The 19,057-nt window shown below is 53.3% G+C and overlaps 1 protein-coding gene across 11 annotated transcripts in view; it reads right to left on the reverse strand.

Annotated features, from left to right (window-relative positions):
• LOC144495518 (anion exchange protein 2-like) overlaps positions 1 to 19,057 on the reverse strand; it is a 373,575-nt gene that overhangs the window by 11,390 nt on the left and 343,128 nt on the right. For all 11 annotated transcript variants that reach the window (XM_078215547.1, XM_078215541.1, XM_078215544.1 and 8 more), the window contains 2 exons: positions 10,128 to 10,294; positions 2,733 to 2,986 (listed from right to left, as the gene is read on the reverse strand). In XM_078215547.1, coding sequence (XP_078071673.1) covers positions 2,733 to 2,986; positions 10,128 to 10,294 — 421 coding nt within the window. The remainder of the gene's footprint in view (positions 1 to 2,732; positions 2,987 to 10,127; positions 10,295 to 19,057) is intronic.

Genomic DNA, 19,057 nt, shown 5'->3' on the forward strand with positions numbered 1-19,057 from the left:
TTTGGTGGAGTTTTTTGAGGAAGTGACAAAAACGGTTGATGAAGGAAGGGCCGTGGATGTCGTCTATATGGATTTCAGTAAGGCATTTGACAAAGTCCCACATGGCAGGTTGGTTAAGAAGGTTAAGGCTCATGGGATACAAGGAGAAGTGGCTAGATGGGTGGAGAACTGGCTTGGCCATAGGAGACAGAGGGTAGTGGTCGAAGGGTCTTTTTCCGGCTGGAGGTCTGTGACCAGTGGTGTTCCGCAGGGCTCTGTACTGGGACCTCTGCTATTTGTGATATATATAAATGATTTGGAAGAAGGTGTAACTGGTGTAATCAGCAAGTTTGCGGATGACACGAAGATGGCTGGACTTGCGGATAGCGAAGAGCATTGTCGGGCAATACAGCAGGATATAGATAGGCTGGAAAATTGGGCGGAGAGGTGGCAGATGGAGTTTAATCCGGATAAATGCGAAGTGATGCATTTTGGAAGAAATAATGTAGGGAGGAGTTATACAATAAATGGCAGAGTCATCAGGAGTATAGAAACACAGAGGGACCTAGGTGTGCAAGTCCACAAATCCTTGAAGGTGGCAACACAGCTGGAGAAGGTGGTGAAGAAGGCATATGGTATGCTTGCCTTTATAGGACGGGGTATAGAGTATAAAAGCTGGAGTCTGATGATGTAGCTGTATAGAACGCTGGTTAGGCCACATTTGGAGTACTGCGTCCAGTTCTGGTCGCCGCACTACCAGAAGGATGTGGAGGCGTTAGAGAGAGTGCAGAGAAGGTTTACCAGGATGTTGCCTGGTATGGAGGGTCTTAGTTATGAGGAGAGATTGGGTAGACTGGGGTTGTTCTCCTTGGAAAGATGGAGAATGAGGGGAGATCTAATAGAGGTGTACAAGATTATGAAGGGTAAACAGTGGGAACCTTTTTCCCAGGTCGGAGGTGACGATCACGAGGGGTCACGGGCTCAAGGTGAGAGGGGCGAAGTATAACTCAGATATCAGAGGGACGTTTTTTACACAGAGGGTGGTGGGGGCCTGGAAGGCGCTGCCAAGTAGGGTGGTGGAGGCAGGCACGCTGACATCGTTTAAGACTTACCTGGATAGTCACATGAGCAGCCTGGGAATGGAGGGATACAAATGATTGGTCTAATTGGACCAAGGAGCGGCACAGGCTTGGAGGGCCGAAGGGCCCGTTTCCTGTGCTGTACTGTTCTTTGTTCTTTGTAGAGAGAGAGCGATGATGGTGAGAGCGAGAGAGAGCGATGATGGTGAGAGAGAGAGAGCGATGATGGAGAGAGAGAGAGCGATGATGGAGAGAGAGAGAGAGCGATGATGGTGAGAGAGAGAGAGCGTTGATGGAGAGAGAGAAAGAGCGATGATGGAGAGAGAGAGAGAGCGATGATGGTGAGAGAGAGAGAGCGATGATGGTGAGAGAGAGAGAGCGATGATGGTGAGAGAGAGAGAGTGATGATGGTGAGAGAGAGGGAGCGATGATGGAGAGAGAGAGAGAGCGATGATGGTGAGAGAAAGAGTGATGATGGTGAGAGAGAGAGAGAGCAATGATGGAGAGAGAGAGCGATGATGGTGAGAGAGAGAGAGCGATGATGGTGAGAGAGAGTGATGATGGTGAGAGAGAGAGAGCGATGATGGAGAGAGAGAGCGATGATGGAGAGAGAGAGCGATGATGGAGAGAGAGAGAGCAATGATGGTGAGAGAGAGAGAGTGATGATGGTGAGAGAGAGAGAGCGATGATGGAGAGAGAGAGCGATGATGGAGAGAGAGAGCGATGATGGAGAGAGAAAGAGAGCGATGATGGAGAGAGAAAGAGAGCGATGATGGAGAGAGAGAGAGTGATGATGGTGAGAGAGAGAGAGTGATGATGGAGAGAGAGAGAGTGATGATGGTGAGAGAGAGAGAGTGATGATGGAGAGAGAGAGAGTGATGATGGTGAGAGAGAGAGAGTGATGATGGAGAGAGAGAGAGTGATGATGGTGAGAGAGAGAGTGATGATGGTGAGAGAGAGAGTGATGATGGTGAGAGAGAGAGAGTGATGATGGAGAGAGAGAGAGTGATGATGGTGAGAGAGAGAGCGATGATGGTGAGAGAGAGAGTGATGATGGAGAGAGAGAGAGAGTGATGATGGAGAGAGAGAGAGAGAGTGATGATGGAGAGAGAGAGAGTGATGATGGTGAGAGAGAGAGTGATGATGGTGAGAGAGTGAGCGATGATGGAGAGAGAGAGAGAGCGATGATGGAGAGAGAGAGCGATGATGGAGAGAGAGAGCGATGATGGAGAGAGAAAGAGAGCGATGATGGAGAGAGAAAGAGAGCGATGATGGAGAAAGAGAGAGTGATGATGGTGAGAGAGAGAGAGTGATGATGGAGAGAGAGAGAGTGATGATGGTGAGAGAGAGAGAGTGATGATGGAGAGAGAGAGAGTGATGATGGTGAGAGAGGGAGAGTGATGATGGAGAGAGAGAGAGTGATGATGGTGAGAGAGAGAGAGCGATGATGGTGAGAGAGAGAGTGATGATGGAGAGAGAGAGAGTGATGATGGAGAGAGAGAGAGAGTGATGATGGAGAGAGAGAGAGTGATGATGGTGAGAGAGAGAGTGATGATGGTGAGAGAGTGAGCGATGATGGAGAGAGAGAGAGAGTGATGATGGTGAGAGAGAGAGCGATGATGGTGAGAGAGAGAGCGATGATGGTGAAGGAGAAGTGCGTTGATGATCACTTACCCACCAGGACAGCGACCACCAGCCCGGTTACCCGCTGCTCCTTAACCTCCTGAATTTTTGGTTTGTCTCCAGGTGCCACAGACTTGCTCATGACAGTCAGTGCGTTTACGTGGGTGACCGTCCTGACAGTGGCAGCAGCGAGCCATGGCAGTCCGAACAAGGCAGCGATACCCCCTGATGCCACAATGATCAGAAGGTCTAAGTGGAATCCGGAGCCTTTGGTGAGCATCCGCTCCTTCTTACTGATGATCAGTCTGCGGGGAGAGTGAGTGAGGAGATTGAGTTAGACAATGTCACCCCATGGCACAGAAACACCCAGCGTGGCACAGAGACAGCGTCCTCCACGCGGCACAGAGACACCGCCCTCCCCGCGGCACAGAGACACCGCCCTCCCCGTGGCACAGAGACACCGCCCTCCCCGTGGCACAGAGACACCGCCCTCCCCGCGGCACAGAGACACTGCCTTCCCCGTGGCACAGAGACACCGCCCTCCCCGCGGCACAGACACCCCCCTCCCCGCGGCACAGAGACACCGCCTTCCCCGCGGCACAGAGATACCCCCTCCCCGCGGCACAGAGACACCGTCCTCCCCGCGGCACAGAGACATCCCCCTCCCCGCGGAACAGAGACACCCCCCTCCCCGCGGCACAGAGACACCCCCCTCCCCGCGGCACAGAGACACCGCCCTCCCCGCGGCACAGAGACACCGCCCTCCCCGCGGCACAGAGACACCGCCCTCCCCACGGCACAGAGACACCGCCCCACGGCACAGAGACACCGCCTTCTCCGCAGCACAGAGACACCCCCTCCCCGCGGCACAGAGACACCGCCCTCCCCGCGGCACAGAGACACCCCCTCCCCGCGGCACAGAGACACCGCCCTCTCCGCAGCACAGAGACAGCGCCCTCCCCGCGGCACAGAGACACCCCCCTCCCCGCGGCACAGAGACACCCCCTCCCCGCGGCACAGAGACACCGTCCTCCCCGCGCCACAGAGACACCCCCTCCCCGCGGCACAGAGACACCGCCCTCTCCGCAGCACAGAGACAGCGCCCTCCCCGCGGCACAGAGACACCCCCCTCCCCGCGGCACAGAGACACCCCCCTCCCCGCGGCACAGAGACAGCGCCCTCCCCGCGGCACAGAGACACCGCCCCACGGCACAGAGTCACCCCCTCCCCGCAGCACAGAGACACCGCCCTCCCCGGGGCACAGAGACACCGCCCTCCCCGCGGCACAGAGACACCCCCTCCCCGCGGCACAGACACACCCACAGCGGCACAGAGACACCCCCCTCCCCGGGGCACAGAGACAACTCCCTCCCCCCGGCACAGAGACACCCCCTCCCCCCGGCACAGAGACACCCCCTCCCCGGGGCACAGAGACAACCCCCTCCCCGCGGCACAGAGACACCGCCCTCCCCGTGGCACAGAGACACCCCCAACCCGCGGCACAGAGACACCGCCCTCCCCGCGGCACAGAGACACCGCCCTCCCCGCGGCACAGAGACAGCGCCCTCCCCGCGGCACAGAGACACCCCCTCCCCGCAGCACAGAGACACCCCCTCCCCGCAGCACAGAGACACCCCCTCCCCGCAGCACAGAGACACCCCCTCCCCGCGGCACAGAGACACGCCCCTCCCCGCGGCACAGAGACACCCCCTCCCCGGAGCACAGAGACACCCCCTCCCCGCGGCACAGAGACACCCCCCTCCCCGCGGCACAGAGACACCGTCCTCCCCGCGCCACAGAGACACCCCCCTCCCCGTGGCACAGAGACACCGTCCTCCCCGCGGCACAGAGACACCCCCCTCCCCCCGGCACAGAGACACCCCCCTCCCCGGGGCACAGAGACACCCCCTCCCCGGGGCACAGAGACAGCGCCTTCCCCATGGCACAGAGACAGCGCCCTCCCCCCGGCACAGAGACAGCGCCCTCCCCGCGGCACAGAGACATCCACCGCGGCACAGAGACACCCCCCTCCCCGCGGCACAGAGACAGCCCCCTCCCCGCGGCACAGAGACACCCCACTCCCCGTGGCACAGAGACACCGCCCTCCCCGCGGCACAGAGACAGCGCCCACCCCGCGGCACAGAGACACCCCCTCCCCACGGCACAGAGACACCCCCTCCCCGCGGCACAGAGACACGCCCCTCCCCGCGGCACAGAGACACCCCCTCCCCGCGGCACAGAGACACCCCCTCCCCGCGGCACAGAGACACCCCCTCCCCGCGGCACAGAGACACCCCCCTCCCCGCGGCACAGAGACACCCCCAACCCGCGGCACAGAGACACCCCCTCCCCGCGGCACAGAGACACCGCCCTCCCCGCGGCACAGAGACACCGCCCTCCCCGCGGCACAGAGACACCCCCTCCCCGGGGCACAGAGACACCCCCCTCCCCGCGGCACAGAGACACCCCCAACCCGCGGCACAGAGACACCGCCCTCCCCGCGGCACAGAGACACCCCCTCCCCGCGGCACAGAGACACCGCCCTCCCCGCGGCACAGAGACACCCCCCTCCCCGCGGCACAGAGACACCCCCAACCCGCGGCACAGAGACACCGCCCTCCCCGCGGCACAGAGACACCCCCTCCCCGCTGCACAGAGACACCCCCTCCCCGCGGCACAGAGACACCGCCCTCCCCGCGGCACAGAGACAGCGCCCTCCCCGCGGCACAGAGACAGCGCCCTCCCCGCGGCACAGAGACAGCGCCCTCCCCGCGGCACAGAGACAGCGCCCTCCCCGCGGCACAGAGACACCCACCGTGGCACAGAGACAGCGCCCTCCCCGCAGGAAAAGAGACAGCGCCCTCCCCGCGGCACAGAGACACCCCCTCCCCGTGGCACAGAGACATCCCCTCCCCGTGGCACAGAGACACCCCCTACCCGCGGCACAGAGACATCCCCCTCCCCGCGGCACAGAGACAGCACACCATCACCATCCAGTCACTGTATCACTGCACACTCTCCCCCAGTCACTGCACACTCTCCCCCAGTGACTGTATCACTGCACACTCTCCCCCAGTGACTGTATCACTGCACACTCTCCCCCAGTCACTGTATCACCGCACACTCTCCATCAGTCACTGTATCACTGCACACTCTCCCCCAGTCACTGTATCACCGCACACTCTCCATCAGTCACTGCACACTCTCCCCCAGTCACTGTATCACTGCACACTCTCCCCCAGCCACTGTATCACTGCACACTCTCCCCCAGTCACTGTATCACTGCACACTCTCCCCCAGCCACTGTATCGCTGCACACACTCCATCAGTCACTGCACACTCTCCCCCAGTCACTGTATCACCGCACACTCTCCCCCAGTCACTGCACACTCTCCCCAGTCACTGTATCACTGCACACTCTCCCCCAGTCACTGCACACTCTCCCCTCGCCACTGTATCACTGCACACTCTCCCCAGTCACTGTATCACTGCACACTCTCCCCGAGTCACTGCACACTCTCCCCAGCCATTATATCACTGCACACTCTCCCCCAGTCACTGCACACTCTCCCCTAGTCACTGTATCACTGCACACTCTCCCCTCGTCACTGCACACTCTCCATCAGTCACTGCACACTCTCCCCAGTCACTGCACACACTCCCCCAGTCACTGTATCACTGCACACACTCCCCCAGTCACCGCACACTCTCCCCAGTCACTGTATCACTGCACACTCTCCCCCAGTCCCTGCACACTCTTCCCCAGTCACTGTATCACTGCACACTCTCCCCTAGTCACTGTATCACTGCACACTCTCCCCCAGTCACTGTATCACTGCACACTCTCCCCAGTCACTGTATCACTGCACACTCTCCATCAGTCACTGCACTCTCCCCAGCCACTGTATCACTGCGCTCTCCCCCAGTCACTGCACACTCTCCCCCAGTCACTGTATCACTGCACACTCTCCCCCAATCACTGCACACTCTCCCCTAGTCACGGTATCACTGCACACTCTCCCCCAATCACTGCACACTCTCCCCTAGTCACTGTATCACTGCACACTCTCCCCCAGTCACTGCACACTCTCCCCGAGTCACTGTATCACTGCACACTCTCCCCTCGTCACTGCATAACTGCACACACTCCCCCAGTCACTGCACACTCTCCCCAGTCACTGTATCGCTGCACACTCTCCCCTAGTCACTGTATCACTGCACACTCTCCCCCAGTCACTGCACACTCTCCCCCAGTCACTGTATCACTGCACACTCTCCCCCAATCACTGCATACTCCCCCCCCGTCACTGTATCACTGCACTCTCTCCCCAGCCACTGTATCACTGCACACTCTCCCCCAGTCACTGTATCGCTGCACACTCTCCCCCAGTCACTGCACACTCTCCCATCGTCACTGTATCATTGCACACTCTCCCCCAGTCACTGCACACTCTCCCATCGTCACTGTATCATTGCACACTTACCCCTAGTCACTGTATCACTGCACACTCTCCCCCCAAACACTGCACTCTCTCCCCAGCCACTGTATCACTGCACACTCTCCCCCAGTCACTGTATCGCTGCACACTCTCCCCCAGTCACTGCACACTCTCCCATCGTCACTGTATCACTGCACACTCTCCCCTAGTCACTGTATCACTGCACACTCTCCCCCAGTCACTGCACACTCTCCCATCGTCACTGTATCACTGCACACTCTCCCCCAGTCACTGCACACTCTCCCATCGTCACTGTATCATTGCACACTTACCCCTAGTCACTGTATCACTGCACACTCTCCCCCCAAACACTGCACACTCTCCCCCAGTCACTGTATCACTGCACACACTCCCTCAGTCACTGTATCGCTGCACACTCTCCCCTCATCACTGTATCATTGCACACTCTCCCCTAGTCACTGTATCACTGCACACTTTCCCCAGGCACTGCACACTCTCCCATCGTCACTGTATCACTGCACACTTACCCCTAGTCACTGTATCGCTGCACACTCTCCCCCCAAACACTGCACACTCTCCCCCAGTCACTGTATCACTGCACACTCTCCTCTAGTCACTGGATCACTGCACACTCTCCACCAGTCACTGTATCACTGCACACTCTCCCCTTGTCACTGGATCACTGCACACTCTCCCCCAGTCACTTCACACATCCCCCAGTCACTGTATCGCTGCACACTCTCCCCCAGTCACTGCACTCTCCCCCAGTCACTGCACACTCTCCCCCAGTCACTGCACTCTCCCTCCAGTCACTGGATCACTGCGCTCTCCCCCAGTCACTGCACACTCTCCCCAGTCACTGTATCACTGCACTCTCCCCCAGTCACTGCACACTCTCCCCAGTCACTATATCACTGCACTCTCCCCCAGTCACTGCACACTCTCCCCAGTCACTGTATCACTGCACTCTCCCCTTGTCACTGTATCACTGCACACTCTCCATCAGTCACTGCACACTCTCCCCAGTCACTGTATCACTGCACTCTCCTCTTGTCACTGTATCACTGCACACTCTCCCCCAGTCACTGCATACTCTCCCCTAGTCACTGTATCACTGCACACTCTCCCCCAGTCACTGTATCACTGCACACTCTCCATCAGTCACTGCACACTCTCCCCAGCCACTGTATCGCTGCACACACTCCCCCAGTCACTGCACACTCTCCCCAGTCACTGTATCACTGCACACTCTCCCCTCGTCACTGCACACTTTCCCCAGTCACTGTACGCTGCACACTCTCCCCCAGCCACAGTACACTCTCCCCAGTCACTGTATCACTGGGCTCTCCCCCAGTCACTGGATCACTGCGCTCTCCCCCAGTCACTGCACACTCTCCCCAGTCACTGTATCACTGCACTCTCCCCCAGTCACTGCACACTCTCCCCAGTCACTGTATCACTGCACACTCTCCCCTCATCACTGCACACTCTCCATCAGTCACTGTATCACTGCGCTCTCCCCCAGTCACTGTATCACTGCACACTCTCCCTTAGTCACTGTATCACTGCACACTCTCCCAGTTTAATGTAAGTTGAATGTGCGAAGGATTGAAATTCTGTATTTTCCCCGTCTCTGCGGAATATCAATATGTTTGTAAAATTGCTGCTTCAAAACAGAGTCTCAGAACAATGTGAGTCAGAGGCACTCAGCACTGGTCTGCCACTGCTCTCTTTCAGCCCATCTGGAGCATAGAAACATAGAAAACTACAGCACAAAACAGGCCCTTCGGCCCCACAAGTTGTGCCGAACATATCCCTACCTTTTAGGCCTACCTATAACCCTCCATCCTATTAAGTCCCATGTACTCATCCAGGAGTCTCTTAAAAGATCCGATTGAGTTTGCCTCCACCACCACTGACGGCAGCCGATTCCACTCGCCCACCACCCTCTGTGTGAAAAACTTCCCCCTAACATTTCCCCTGTACCTACCCCCCAGCACCTTGAACCTGTGTCCTCTCGTAGCAGCCATTTCAGCCCTGGGAAAAAGCCTCTGAGAGTCCACCCGATCTATGCCTCTCAACATCTTATACACCTCTATTAGGTCTCCTCTCATCCTACGTCTCTCCAAGGAGAAAAGACCGAGCTCCCTCAGCCTATCCTCATAAGGCATGCCACTCAATCCAGGCAACATCCTTGTAAATCTCCTCTGCACCCTTTCAATCTTTTCCACACCCTTCCTGTAATGAGGCGACCAGAACTGAGCACAGTATTCCAAGTGGGGTCTGACGAGGGTCTTATATAGCTGCATCATTATCCCCAGACTCCTAAACTCAATCCCTCGATTGACAAAGGCCAGCACACCATACGCCTTCTTAACCACCTCCTCCACCTGCGGGGCCGATTTTAGAGTCCTATGGACCCGGACCCCTGATCCTCTACAGTACGAAGAGTCTTTCCCTTAATATTGTACTCCTTCATCCCATTGGATCTGCCAAAATGGACCACAACGCATTTATCTGGGTTGAAGTCCATCTGCCACTTGTCTGCCCAGTCTTGCATCCTATCTATGTCCCTCTGTAACTTCTGACATCCCTCCAGACTATCCACAACCCCACCAACATTCGTGTCGTCGGCAAACTTACCAACCCATCCCTCCACTTCCTCATCCAGGTCATTTATGAAAATGACAAACAGCAAGGATCCCAGAACAGATCCCTGGGGCACACCACTGGTGACCGACCTCCATTTAGAAAAAGACCCATCTATAACCACTCTCTGCCTCCTTTGGGCAAGCCAGTTCTGGATCCACAGGGCAGCAGCCCCTTGGATCCCATGCCCTCTCACTTTTCCCAGAAGCAAAGGCAAGCTCTCGATCCTTTCCAAGGGGACTGAGAGAAATCACAAGGGGTTATTTTCCTGATCCATTGGACAGAGATCTAGAACTCTTCAGAACTCAGCACCATCTCCTTGTCAGCAGATACTCACGTGGTGATCATAGTTTCCATGAAGATGAGAATGAAGACGAGGATAGCAGGAATCAGACTGGCAAACATCATCCAGATGGGAAAATCTGAGTTCTTTCCCAGAGGATTAATGACCCAACCTCTCTTATCTGGAGAGGTGACAGAGAGGCCAGTTGGAACGCTCAGTTTCTGAAAGAAAAGCAGAGCAGGTTGGGAGAGAATCGTCAATAAACTCAATACTCAGAGTGAAAGGCGGATCATAGTCACCTCTCTGTGCCCATAGAATCTGCCCCGGAACAGGTACAGCACGGGGTTAGATACAGACTAAAGCTCCCTCTACACTGTCCCCATCAAACACTCCCAGGATAGGTACAGCACGGGGTTAGATACAGACTATAGCTCCCTCTACACTGTCCCCATCAAACACTCCCAGGACAGGTACAGCACGGGGTTAGATACAGAGTAAAGCTCCCTCTACACTGTCCCCCATCAAACACTCTCAGGACAGGTACAGCACGGGGTTAGATACAGAGGAAAACTCCCTTTACACTGTCCCCATCAAACACTCCCAGGACAGGTACAGCACAGGGTTAGATACAGAGTAAAGCTCCCTCTACACTGTCCCCATCAAACACTCCCAGGACAGGGACAGCCCAGGGTTAGATACAGAGTAAAGCTCCTTCTACACTGTCCCCATCAAATGCTCCCAGGACAGATACAGCACCGGGTTAGATACAGAATGAAGCTCCCTCTGCACTGTCCCCATCACAGGTACAGCACGGGGTTAGATACAGAGTAAAGCTCCCTCTACACTGTCCCCATCAAACACTCCCAGGACAGGTACAGCACGGGGTTAGATACAGAGTAAAGCTCCCTCTACACTGTCCCCATCAAACACTCCCAGGACAGGTACAGCACGGGGTTAGATACTCATTGTTCTACCAGAGCAAGGCTGAGAGGAGCGATTTGAGGCCACAGTACAAAGGGTAAGGGGTCGACTTTTATTACTTACTTTTTCGTGGGGTTTCTTTGTTACTAACTTTATGGGAATAGCGGAAGTCGGCCGGGCGCAGGGTGACCTGGGAAGAAAATTTGTTTTTTTTTTAAGCGCGCGGGAGGTTTAAGAGCAGGCCGCACTATCCAGCGGGCAGCGCTGTAGCGGGCAGCGGAGTGAGCAGGGAGCAGAGTGAGAGCTGAAGGGCTTTGGCTCATCGGGTTTCGGCGTAAACAGGCAGAGGCAGGATAGGTTTAGATAGTTTTTCCTGTGTCATTGGAAGAAAGGGGGAATTATGAGTGTGAGGCCAGTTTGTTGTTCTCAGTGTCGGATGTGGGAGGTCCTGGAGTCTCCTAGCCTCCCGGATGTCCATATCTGCGCCAGGTGCATCGAGCTGCAGCTCCTAAGGGACCACGTTAGGGAACTGGAACTGCAGCTCGATGACCTTCATCTGGTCAGGGAGAATGAGGAGGTGATAGATAGGAGTTACAGGCAGGTGGTCACACCGGAGCCACGGGAGACAGAAGGCTCAGAAGGGAAGGGGGGAGAGGAGTAGAGGATTAGTCATTGGGGACTCCATAGTTAAAAGGACGGATAGGAGATTCTGCGGGAACGAGAGGGACTCGCGGTCGGTGTGTTGCCTCCCAGGAGCCAGAGTCCATGATGTCTCAGATCGTGTTTTCAGGATCCTTAAGGGGGAGGGGGACCAGCCCCAAGTTGTGATTCACATCGGCACCCAAGACATAGGTAGGAAAAGGGATGGGGATGTAAGGCAGAAATTCAGGGAGTTAGGGTGGAAGCTTAGAGCTAGAACAAACAGAGTTGTTATCTCTGGTTTGTTACCCGTGCCACGTGATAGTGAGGAGAGGAATAGGGAGAGAGAACAGTTGAACACGTGGTTACAGGGATGGTGCAGGAGGGAGGGTTTCAGATACCTGGACAATTGGGGCTCTTTCTGGGGTAGGTGGGACCTCTACAAACAGGATGGTCTGCACCTGAACCAGTGGGGTACCAATATCTTGGGGGGGAAATTTGCTAATGCTCTTCGGGAGGGTTTAAACTAATTCAGCAGGGGGGTGGGTACCTGAATTGTAGCTCCGGTGTACAGGAGGTTGAGAGTAGTGAGGTCATGGATGAGGTTTCAGGGTCGCAGGAGTGTACTGGCAGGCAGGAAGGCGGTTTGAAGTGTGTATACTTCAACGCCAGGAGCATCCGGAATAAAGTGGGTGAACTTGCAGCATGGGTTGGTACCTGGGATTTCGATGTTGTGGCCATCTCGGAGACATGGATAGAGCAGGGACAGGAATGGTTGTTGCGGGTTCCAGGGTTTAGATGTTTCAGTAAGTGCAGGGAAGGTGGTAAAAGAGGGGGAGGTGTGGCATTGTTAGTCAAGGACAGTATTACGGTGGCAGAAAGGACATTTGATGAGGACTCGTTTACTGAGGTAGTTTGGGCTGAGGTTAGAAACAGGAAAGAGAGGTCACCCTGTTGGGAGTTTTTTATAGGCCTCCGAAAAGTTCCAGAGATGTAGAGGAAAGGATTGCAAAGATGATTCTGGATAGGAGCGAAAGTAACAGGGTAGTTGTTATGGGGGAATTTAACTTTGCAAATATTGACTGGAAAAGCTATAGTTCGAGTACTTTAGAGGGGTCGGTTTTTGTCCAATGTGTGCAGGAGGGTTTCCTGACACAGTATGTAGATACACATAGAACATAGAACAGTACAGCACAGAACAGGCCCTTCGGCCCACGATGTTGTGCCGACCTTCATCTGAAACCAAGATCAAGCTATCCCACTCCCTACCATCCTGGTGTGCTCCATGTGCCTATCCAATAACCGCTTAAATGTTCCTAAAGTGTCTGACTCCACTATCACTGCAGGCAGTCCATTCCACACCCCAACCACTCTCTGCGTGAAGAACCTACCTCTGATATCCTTCCTATATCTCCCACCATGAACCCTATAGTTATGCCCCCTCGTAATAGCTCCATCCACCCGAGGAAATAGTCTTTGAACGTTCACTCGATCTATCCCCTTCATCATTTTATAAACCTCTATTAAGTCTCCCCTCAATCTCCTCCGCTCCAGAGAGAACAGCCCCAGCTCCCTCAATCTTTCCTCATAAGACCGACACTCCAAACCAGGCAGCATCCTGGTAAATCTCCTCTGCACTCTTTCCAGCGCTTCCACATCCTTCTTATAGTGAGGTGACCAGAACTGCACGCAATATTCCAAATGCGGTCGCACCAAGGTCCTGTACAGTTGCAGCATAACCCCACGGCTCTTAAACTCCAACCCCCTGTTAATAAAAGCTAACACACTATATGCCTTCTTCACAGCTCTATCCACTTGAGTGGCAACCTTTAGAGATCTGTGGATATGGACCCCAAGATCTCTCTGTTCCTCCACGGTCTTCAGAACCCTACCTTTGACCCTGTAATCCACATTTAAATTAGTCCTACCAAAATGAATCACCTCACATTTATCAGGGTTAAACTCCATTTGCCATTTTTCAGCCCAGCTTTGCATCCTATCTATGTCTCTTTGCAGCCTACAACACCCCTCCACCTCATCCACTACTCCACCAATCTTGGTGTCATCAGCAAATTTACTGATCCACCCTTCAGCCCCCTCCTCTAAGTCATTAATAAAAATCACAAAGAGCAGAGGACCAAGCACCGATCCCTGCGGCACTCCGCTAGCAACCTGCCTCCAGTCCGAAAATTTTCCATCCACCACCACCCTCTGTCTTCGATCAGACAGCCAGTTACCTATCCAATCGGCCAACTTTCCCTCTATCCCACACCTCCTTACTTTCATCATAAGCCGACCATGGGGGACCTTATCAAACGCCTTACTAAAATCCATGTATATGACATCAACTGCCCTACCTTCATCAACACACCTAGTTACCTCCTCAAAAAATTCTATCAAATTTGTGAGGCACGATTTGCCCTTCACACATCCGTGCTGACTATCCCGGATTAATCCGCATCTTTCTAAATGGTCGTAAATCCCATCCCTAAGGATCTTTTCCATCAATTTACCAACCACCGAAGTCAGACTAACCGGTCTATAATTACCAGGGTCATTTCTATTCCCTTTCTTAAACAGAGGAACAACATTTGCCACTCTCCAGTCCTCTGGCACCATCCCCGTGGACAGCGAGGACCCAAAGATCAAAGCCAAAGGCTCTGCAATCTCATCCCTCGCCTCCCAAAGAATCCTAGGATACATTTCATCAGGCCCAGGGGACTCATCGACCTTCAGTTTATTCAAAACTGCCAATACATCCTCCCTCCGAACATCTATTTCCTCCAGCCTATTAGCCTGTAACACCTTCTCTTCCTCAAAAACATGGCCCCTCTCCTTGGTGAACACTGAAGAAAAGTATTCATTCATCACCTCGCCTATCTCTACTGATTCCATACACAAGTTCCCACCACTGTCCTTGACCGGCCCTAACCTCACCCTGGTCATTCTTTTATTCCTCACATAAGAGTAAAAAGCCTTGGGGTTTTCCTTGATCCGACCCGCCAAGGACTTCTCATGTCCCCTCCTAGCTCTCCTCAGCCCCTTTTTCAGCTCGTTCCTTGCTAACTTGTAACCCTCAGTCGAGCCATCTGAACCTTGTTTCCTCATCCCTACATAAGCTTCCCTCTTCCTTTTCACAAGACATTCCACCTCTTTTGTGAACCACGGTTCCCTCACTCGGCCATTTCCTCCCTGCCTGACAGGGACATACCTATGAAGGACACCCAGTATTTGTTCCTTGAAAAAGTTCCACTTTTCATCAGTGCCTTTCCCTGACAGTTTCTGTTCCCATCTTATGCCCCCTAATTCTTGCCTAATCGCATCATAATTACCTCTCCCCCTTGCCCTGCCGTCCGGCCCTATCCCTCTCCATTGCAATAACAAAAGACACCGAATTGTGGTCACTATCTCCAAAGTTCTCTCCCACAACCAAATCTAACACTTGGCCCGGTTCATTTCCCAGTACCAAATCCAATGTGGCCTCACCCCTTGTCGGCCTATCCACATATTGTGTCAGGAAACCCTCCTGCACACACTGCACAAAAAGTGCCCCATCCAAACTATTTGACCTACAAAGGTTCCAATCAATATTTGGAAAGTTAAAGTCCCCCATGACAACTACCCTGTGACCCCCACACGTATCCATAATCCATAACCAACAAGAGGCGAGGCCACATTGGATTTGGTACTGGGCAATGAACCAGGCCAGGTGTTAGATTTGGAGGTAGGTGAGCACTTTGGTGACAGTGACCACAATTCGATTACGTTTACCTTAGCAATGGAAAGGGATAGGTATATACCGAAGGGCAAGTGTTATAGCTGGGGGAAAGGAAATGATGATTCGATTCGGCGAGATTTAGGTGGCATAGGTTGGGGAAGGAAACTGCAGGGGATGGGCACAATTGTAATGTGGAACTTGTTCAAGGAACAGCTACTACGTGTCCTTGATAAATATGTACCTGTCAGGCAGGGAGGAAGCAGACGTGTGAGGGAACCGTGCTTTACTAAGGAGGTTGAATCTCTTGTGAAGAGGAAGAAGGAGACTTATGTAAAGATGAGACGTGAAGGCTCAGTTAGGGCACTTGAGAGTTACAAGTTAGCCAGGAAGGACCTAAAGAAAGAGTTAAGAAGAGCCAGGAGGGGACATGAGAAGTCTTTGGCAGGTAGGATCAAGGAAAACCCTAAAGCTTTCTATAGGTATGTCAGGAGTAAAAGAATGACTAGGGTAAGATTAGGGCCAGTCAAGGACAGTAGTGGGAAGTTGTGCGTGGAGTCTGAAGAGATAGGAGAGGCGCTAAATGAATATTTTTCGTCGGTATTCACACAGGAGAGGGACAGTGTTGTCGAGGGGAGTACTGAGATGAAGGCTGTTGGACTGGACGGGATTGAGGTTCATAAGGAGGAGGTGTTAGCAATTCTGGAAAGGGTAAAAATAGTTAAGTCCCCTGGGCCGGATGGGAATTATTCTAGGATTCTCTGGGAGGTTAGAGAGGAGATTGCAGAGCCTTTGACTTTGATCTTTGTGTCGTCATTGTCTACAGGAAAAGTGTCAGAAGACTGGAAGATAGCAAATGTTGTCCCCTTGTTCAAGAAGGGGAGTAGGGACAACCCTGGTAATTATAGACCGGTGAGCCTTACTTCTGTTGTGGCAAAGTTTCGGAAAGGATTATAAGAGATATGATTTATAATCACCTAGAAAGGAATAATTTGATTAGGGATAGTCAGCACGGTTTTGTGAAGGGTAGGTCGTGCCTCACAAACCTTATTGAGTTAGAACCATAAAAAATTACAGCTCAGAAACAGGCCTTTTGGCCCTTCTTGTCTGTGCCGAACCATTTTATGCCTAGTCCCACTGACCTGCACTTGGACCATATCCCTCCACACCCCCCTCATCCATGAACCCGTCCAAGTTTTTCTTAAATGTTAAAAGTGACCCCGCATTTACCACTTTATCCGGCAACTCATTCCACACTCCCACCACTCTCTGCGTGAAGAAGCCCCCCCTAATATTCCCTTTAAATTTTTCTCCTTTCACCCTTAACCCATGCCCTCTGGTTTTTTTCTCCCCTTGCCTCAGCGGAAAAAGCCTGCTTGCATTCACTCTATCTATACCCATCAAAATCTTATACACCTCTATCAAATCTCCCCTCAATCTTCTACGCTCCAGGGAATAAAGTCCCAACCTATTCAATCTCTCTCTGTAACTCAGCTTCTCAAGTCCCGGCAACATCTTTGAGAAGGTGACCAAAGAGGTGGATGAGGGTAAAGCAGTTGATGTGGTGTATATGGATTTCAGCAAAACGTTTAATAAGGTTCCCCATGGTAAGCTTTTGCAGAAAGTACGGACACATAGGATTGAGGGTGATTTAGTGGTTTGGATCAGGAATTGGCTAGCTGTAAGAAGACAGAGGGTGGTGGTTGATGGGAAATATTCATCCTGGAGTTCAGTTACTAGTGGTGTACCGCAAGGATCTGTTTTGGGGCCACTGCTGTTTGTCATTTTTATTAATGACCTGGATGAGGGCGTAGAAGGATGGATTAGTAAATTTACGGATGACACTAAAGTCGGTTGAGTTGTAGATAGTGCGGAGGGAAGTGGCAGGTTACAGAGGGACATAGATAAGCTGCAGAGCTGGGCTGAGAGGTGGCAAATGGAGTTTAATGCGGAAAAGTGTGAGGTGATTCACTTTGGAAGGAGTAACAGGAATACAGAGTACTGGGCTAATGGTAAGATACTTGGTCATGTGGATGAACAGAGGGACCTGGGTGTCCATGTGCATAGATCCCTGAAAGTTGGCACCCAGGTTGATAGGGTTGTTAAGAAGGCGTACGGTGTGTTAGCTTTTATTGGTCGAGGGATTGAGTTTCGGAGCCAGGAGGTCATGCTGCAACTGTAAAAAACTCTGGTGCGGCCGCAATTGGAGTATTGCGTACAGTTCTGGTTGCCATATTATAGGAAAGATGTGGAAGTGTTGGAAAAGGTGCAGAGGAGATTTACCAGGATGTTGCCTGGTATGGTGGGAAAATCGTATGAGGAAAGGCTGAGGGACTGGAGGTTGTTTTCGTTAGAGAGAAGAAGGTTAAGAGGTGACTTAATAGAGGCATACAAGATGATCAGAGGATTAGATAGGGTGGATAGTGAGAGCCTTTTTCCTCGGATGGTGATGGCTAACACGAGTGGACATAGCTTTAAATTGAGGGGTGAGAGATATAGGACAGATGTTAGAGGTAGGTTCTTTACTCAGAGAGTAGTAAGGGCGTGGAATGCCCTGCCTGCAGCAATAGTGGACTCGTCAACATTAAGAGCATTCAAATGGTTATTGGATAAACATATGGATGATATTGGAATAGTGTAGATTAGAGGGGCTTTACATTGGTTTCACTGGTCGGCGAAACATCGAGGGCCGAAGGGCCTGTACTGCGCTGTAATGTTCTATGTTCTAGAGATGAAGAGTAAAGCTCCCTCTACACTGCCACCATCAAACACTCCCAGGACAGGTACAGCACGGGGTTAGATCCAGAGTTAAGCTCCCTCTATACTGTCCCCATCAAACACTCCCAGGACAGGTACAGCACGGGGTTAGATACAGAGTAAAGCTCCCTCTACACTGTCCCCCCATCAAACACTACCAGGACAGGTACACATGGAGTTAGATACAGAGTAAAGCTCCCTCTACACTGTCCCACATCAAACACTCCCAGGACAGGTACAGCACAGGGTTGGACACAGAGTAAAGCTCCCGCTACATTGTCCCCCATCAAACACTCCCAGGACAGGTACAGCACGGGGTTAGATACAGAGTAAAGCTCCCGCTACACTGTCTCCCATCAAACACTCCCAGGACAGGTACAGCACGGGGTTGGACACAGAGTAAAGCTCCCGCTACATTGTCCCCCATCAAACACTCCCAGGACAGGTACAGCACGGGGTTAGATACAGAGTAAAGCTCCCGCTACATTGTCCCCATCAAACACTCCCAGGACAGGTACAGCACGGGGTTAGATACAGAGTAAAGCTCCCTCTACACTGTCCCCATCAAACACTCCCAGGACAGGTACAGCACGGGGTTAGATACAGCGTAAAGCTCCCGCTGCACTGCCCCCATCAAACACACCCAGGACAGGTACAGCACGGGGTTAGATACAGCGTAAAGCTCCCGCTGCACTGCCCCCATCAAACACACCCAGGACAGGTACAGCACGGGGTTAGATACAGAGTAAAGCTCCCGCTACACTGTCCCCCCATCAAACACTCCCAGGACAGGTACAGCACGGGGTTAGATACAGAGTAAAGCTCCCTCTACACTGTCCCCATCAAACACTCCCAGGACAGGTACAGCACGGGGTTAGATACAGCGTAAAGCTCCCGCTGCACTGCCCCCATCAAACACACCCAGGACAGGTACAGCACGGGGTTAGATACA

Source organism: Mustelus asterias, chromosome 7 (genome assembly GCF_964213995.1).
Source record: "Mustelus asterias chromosome 7, sMusAst1.hap1.1, whole genome shotgun sequence".
Taxonomy (NCBI): Eukaryota; Metazoa; Chordata; class Chondrichthyes; order Carcharhiniformes; family Triakidae; genus Mustelus; species Mustelus asterias.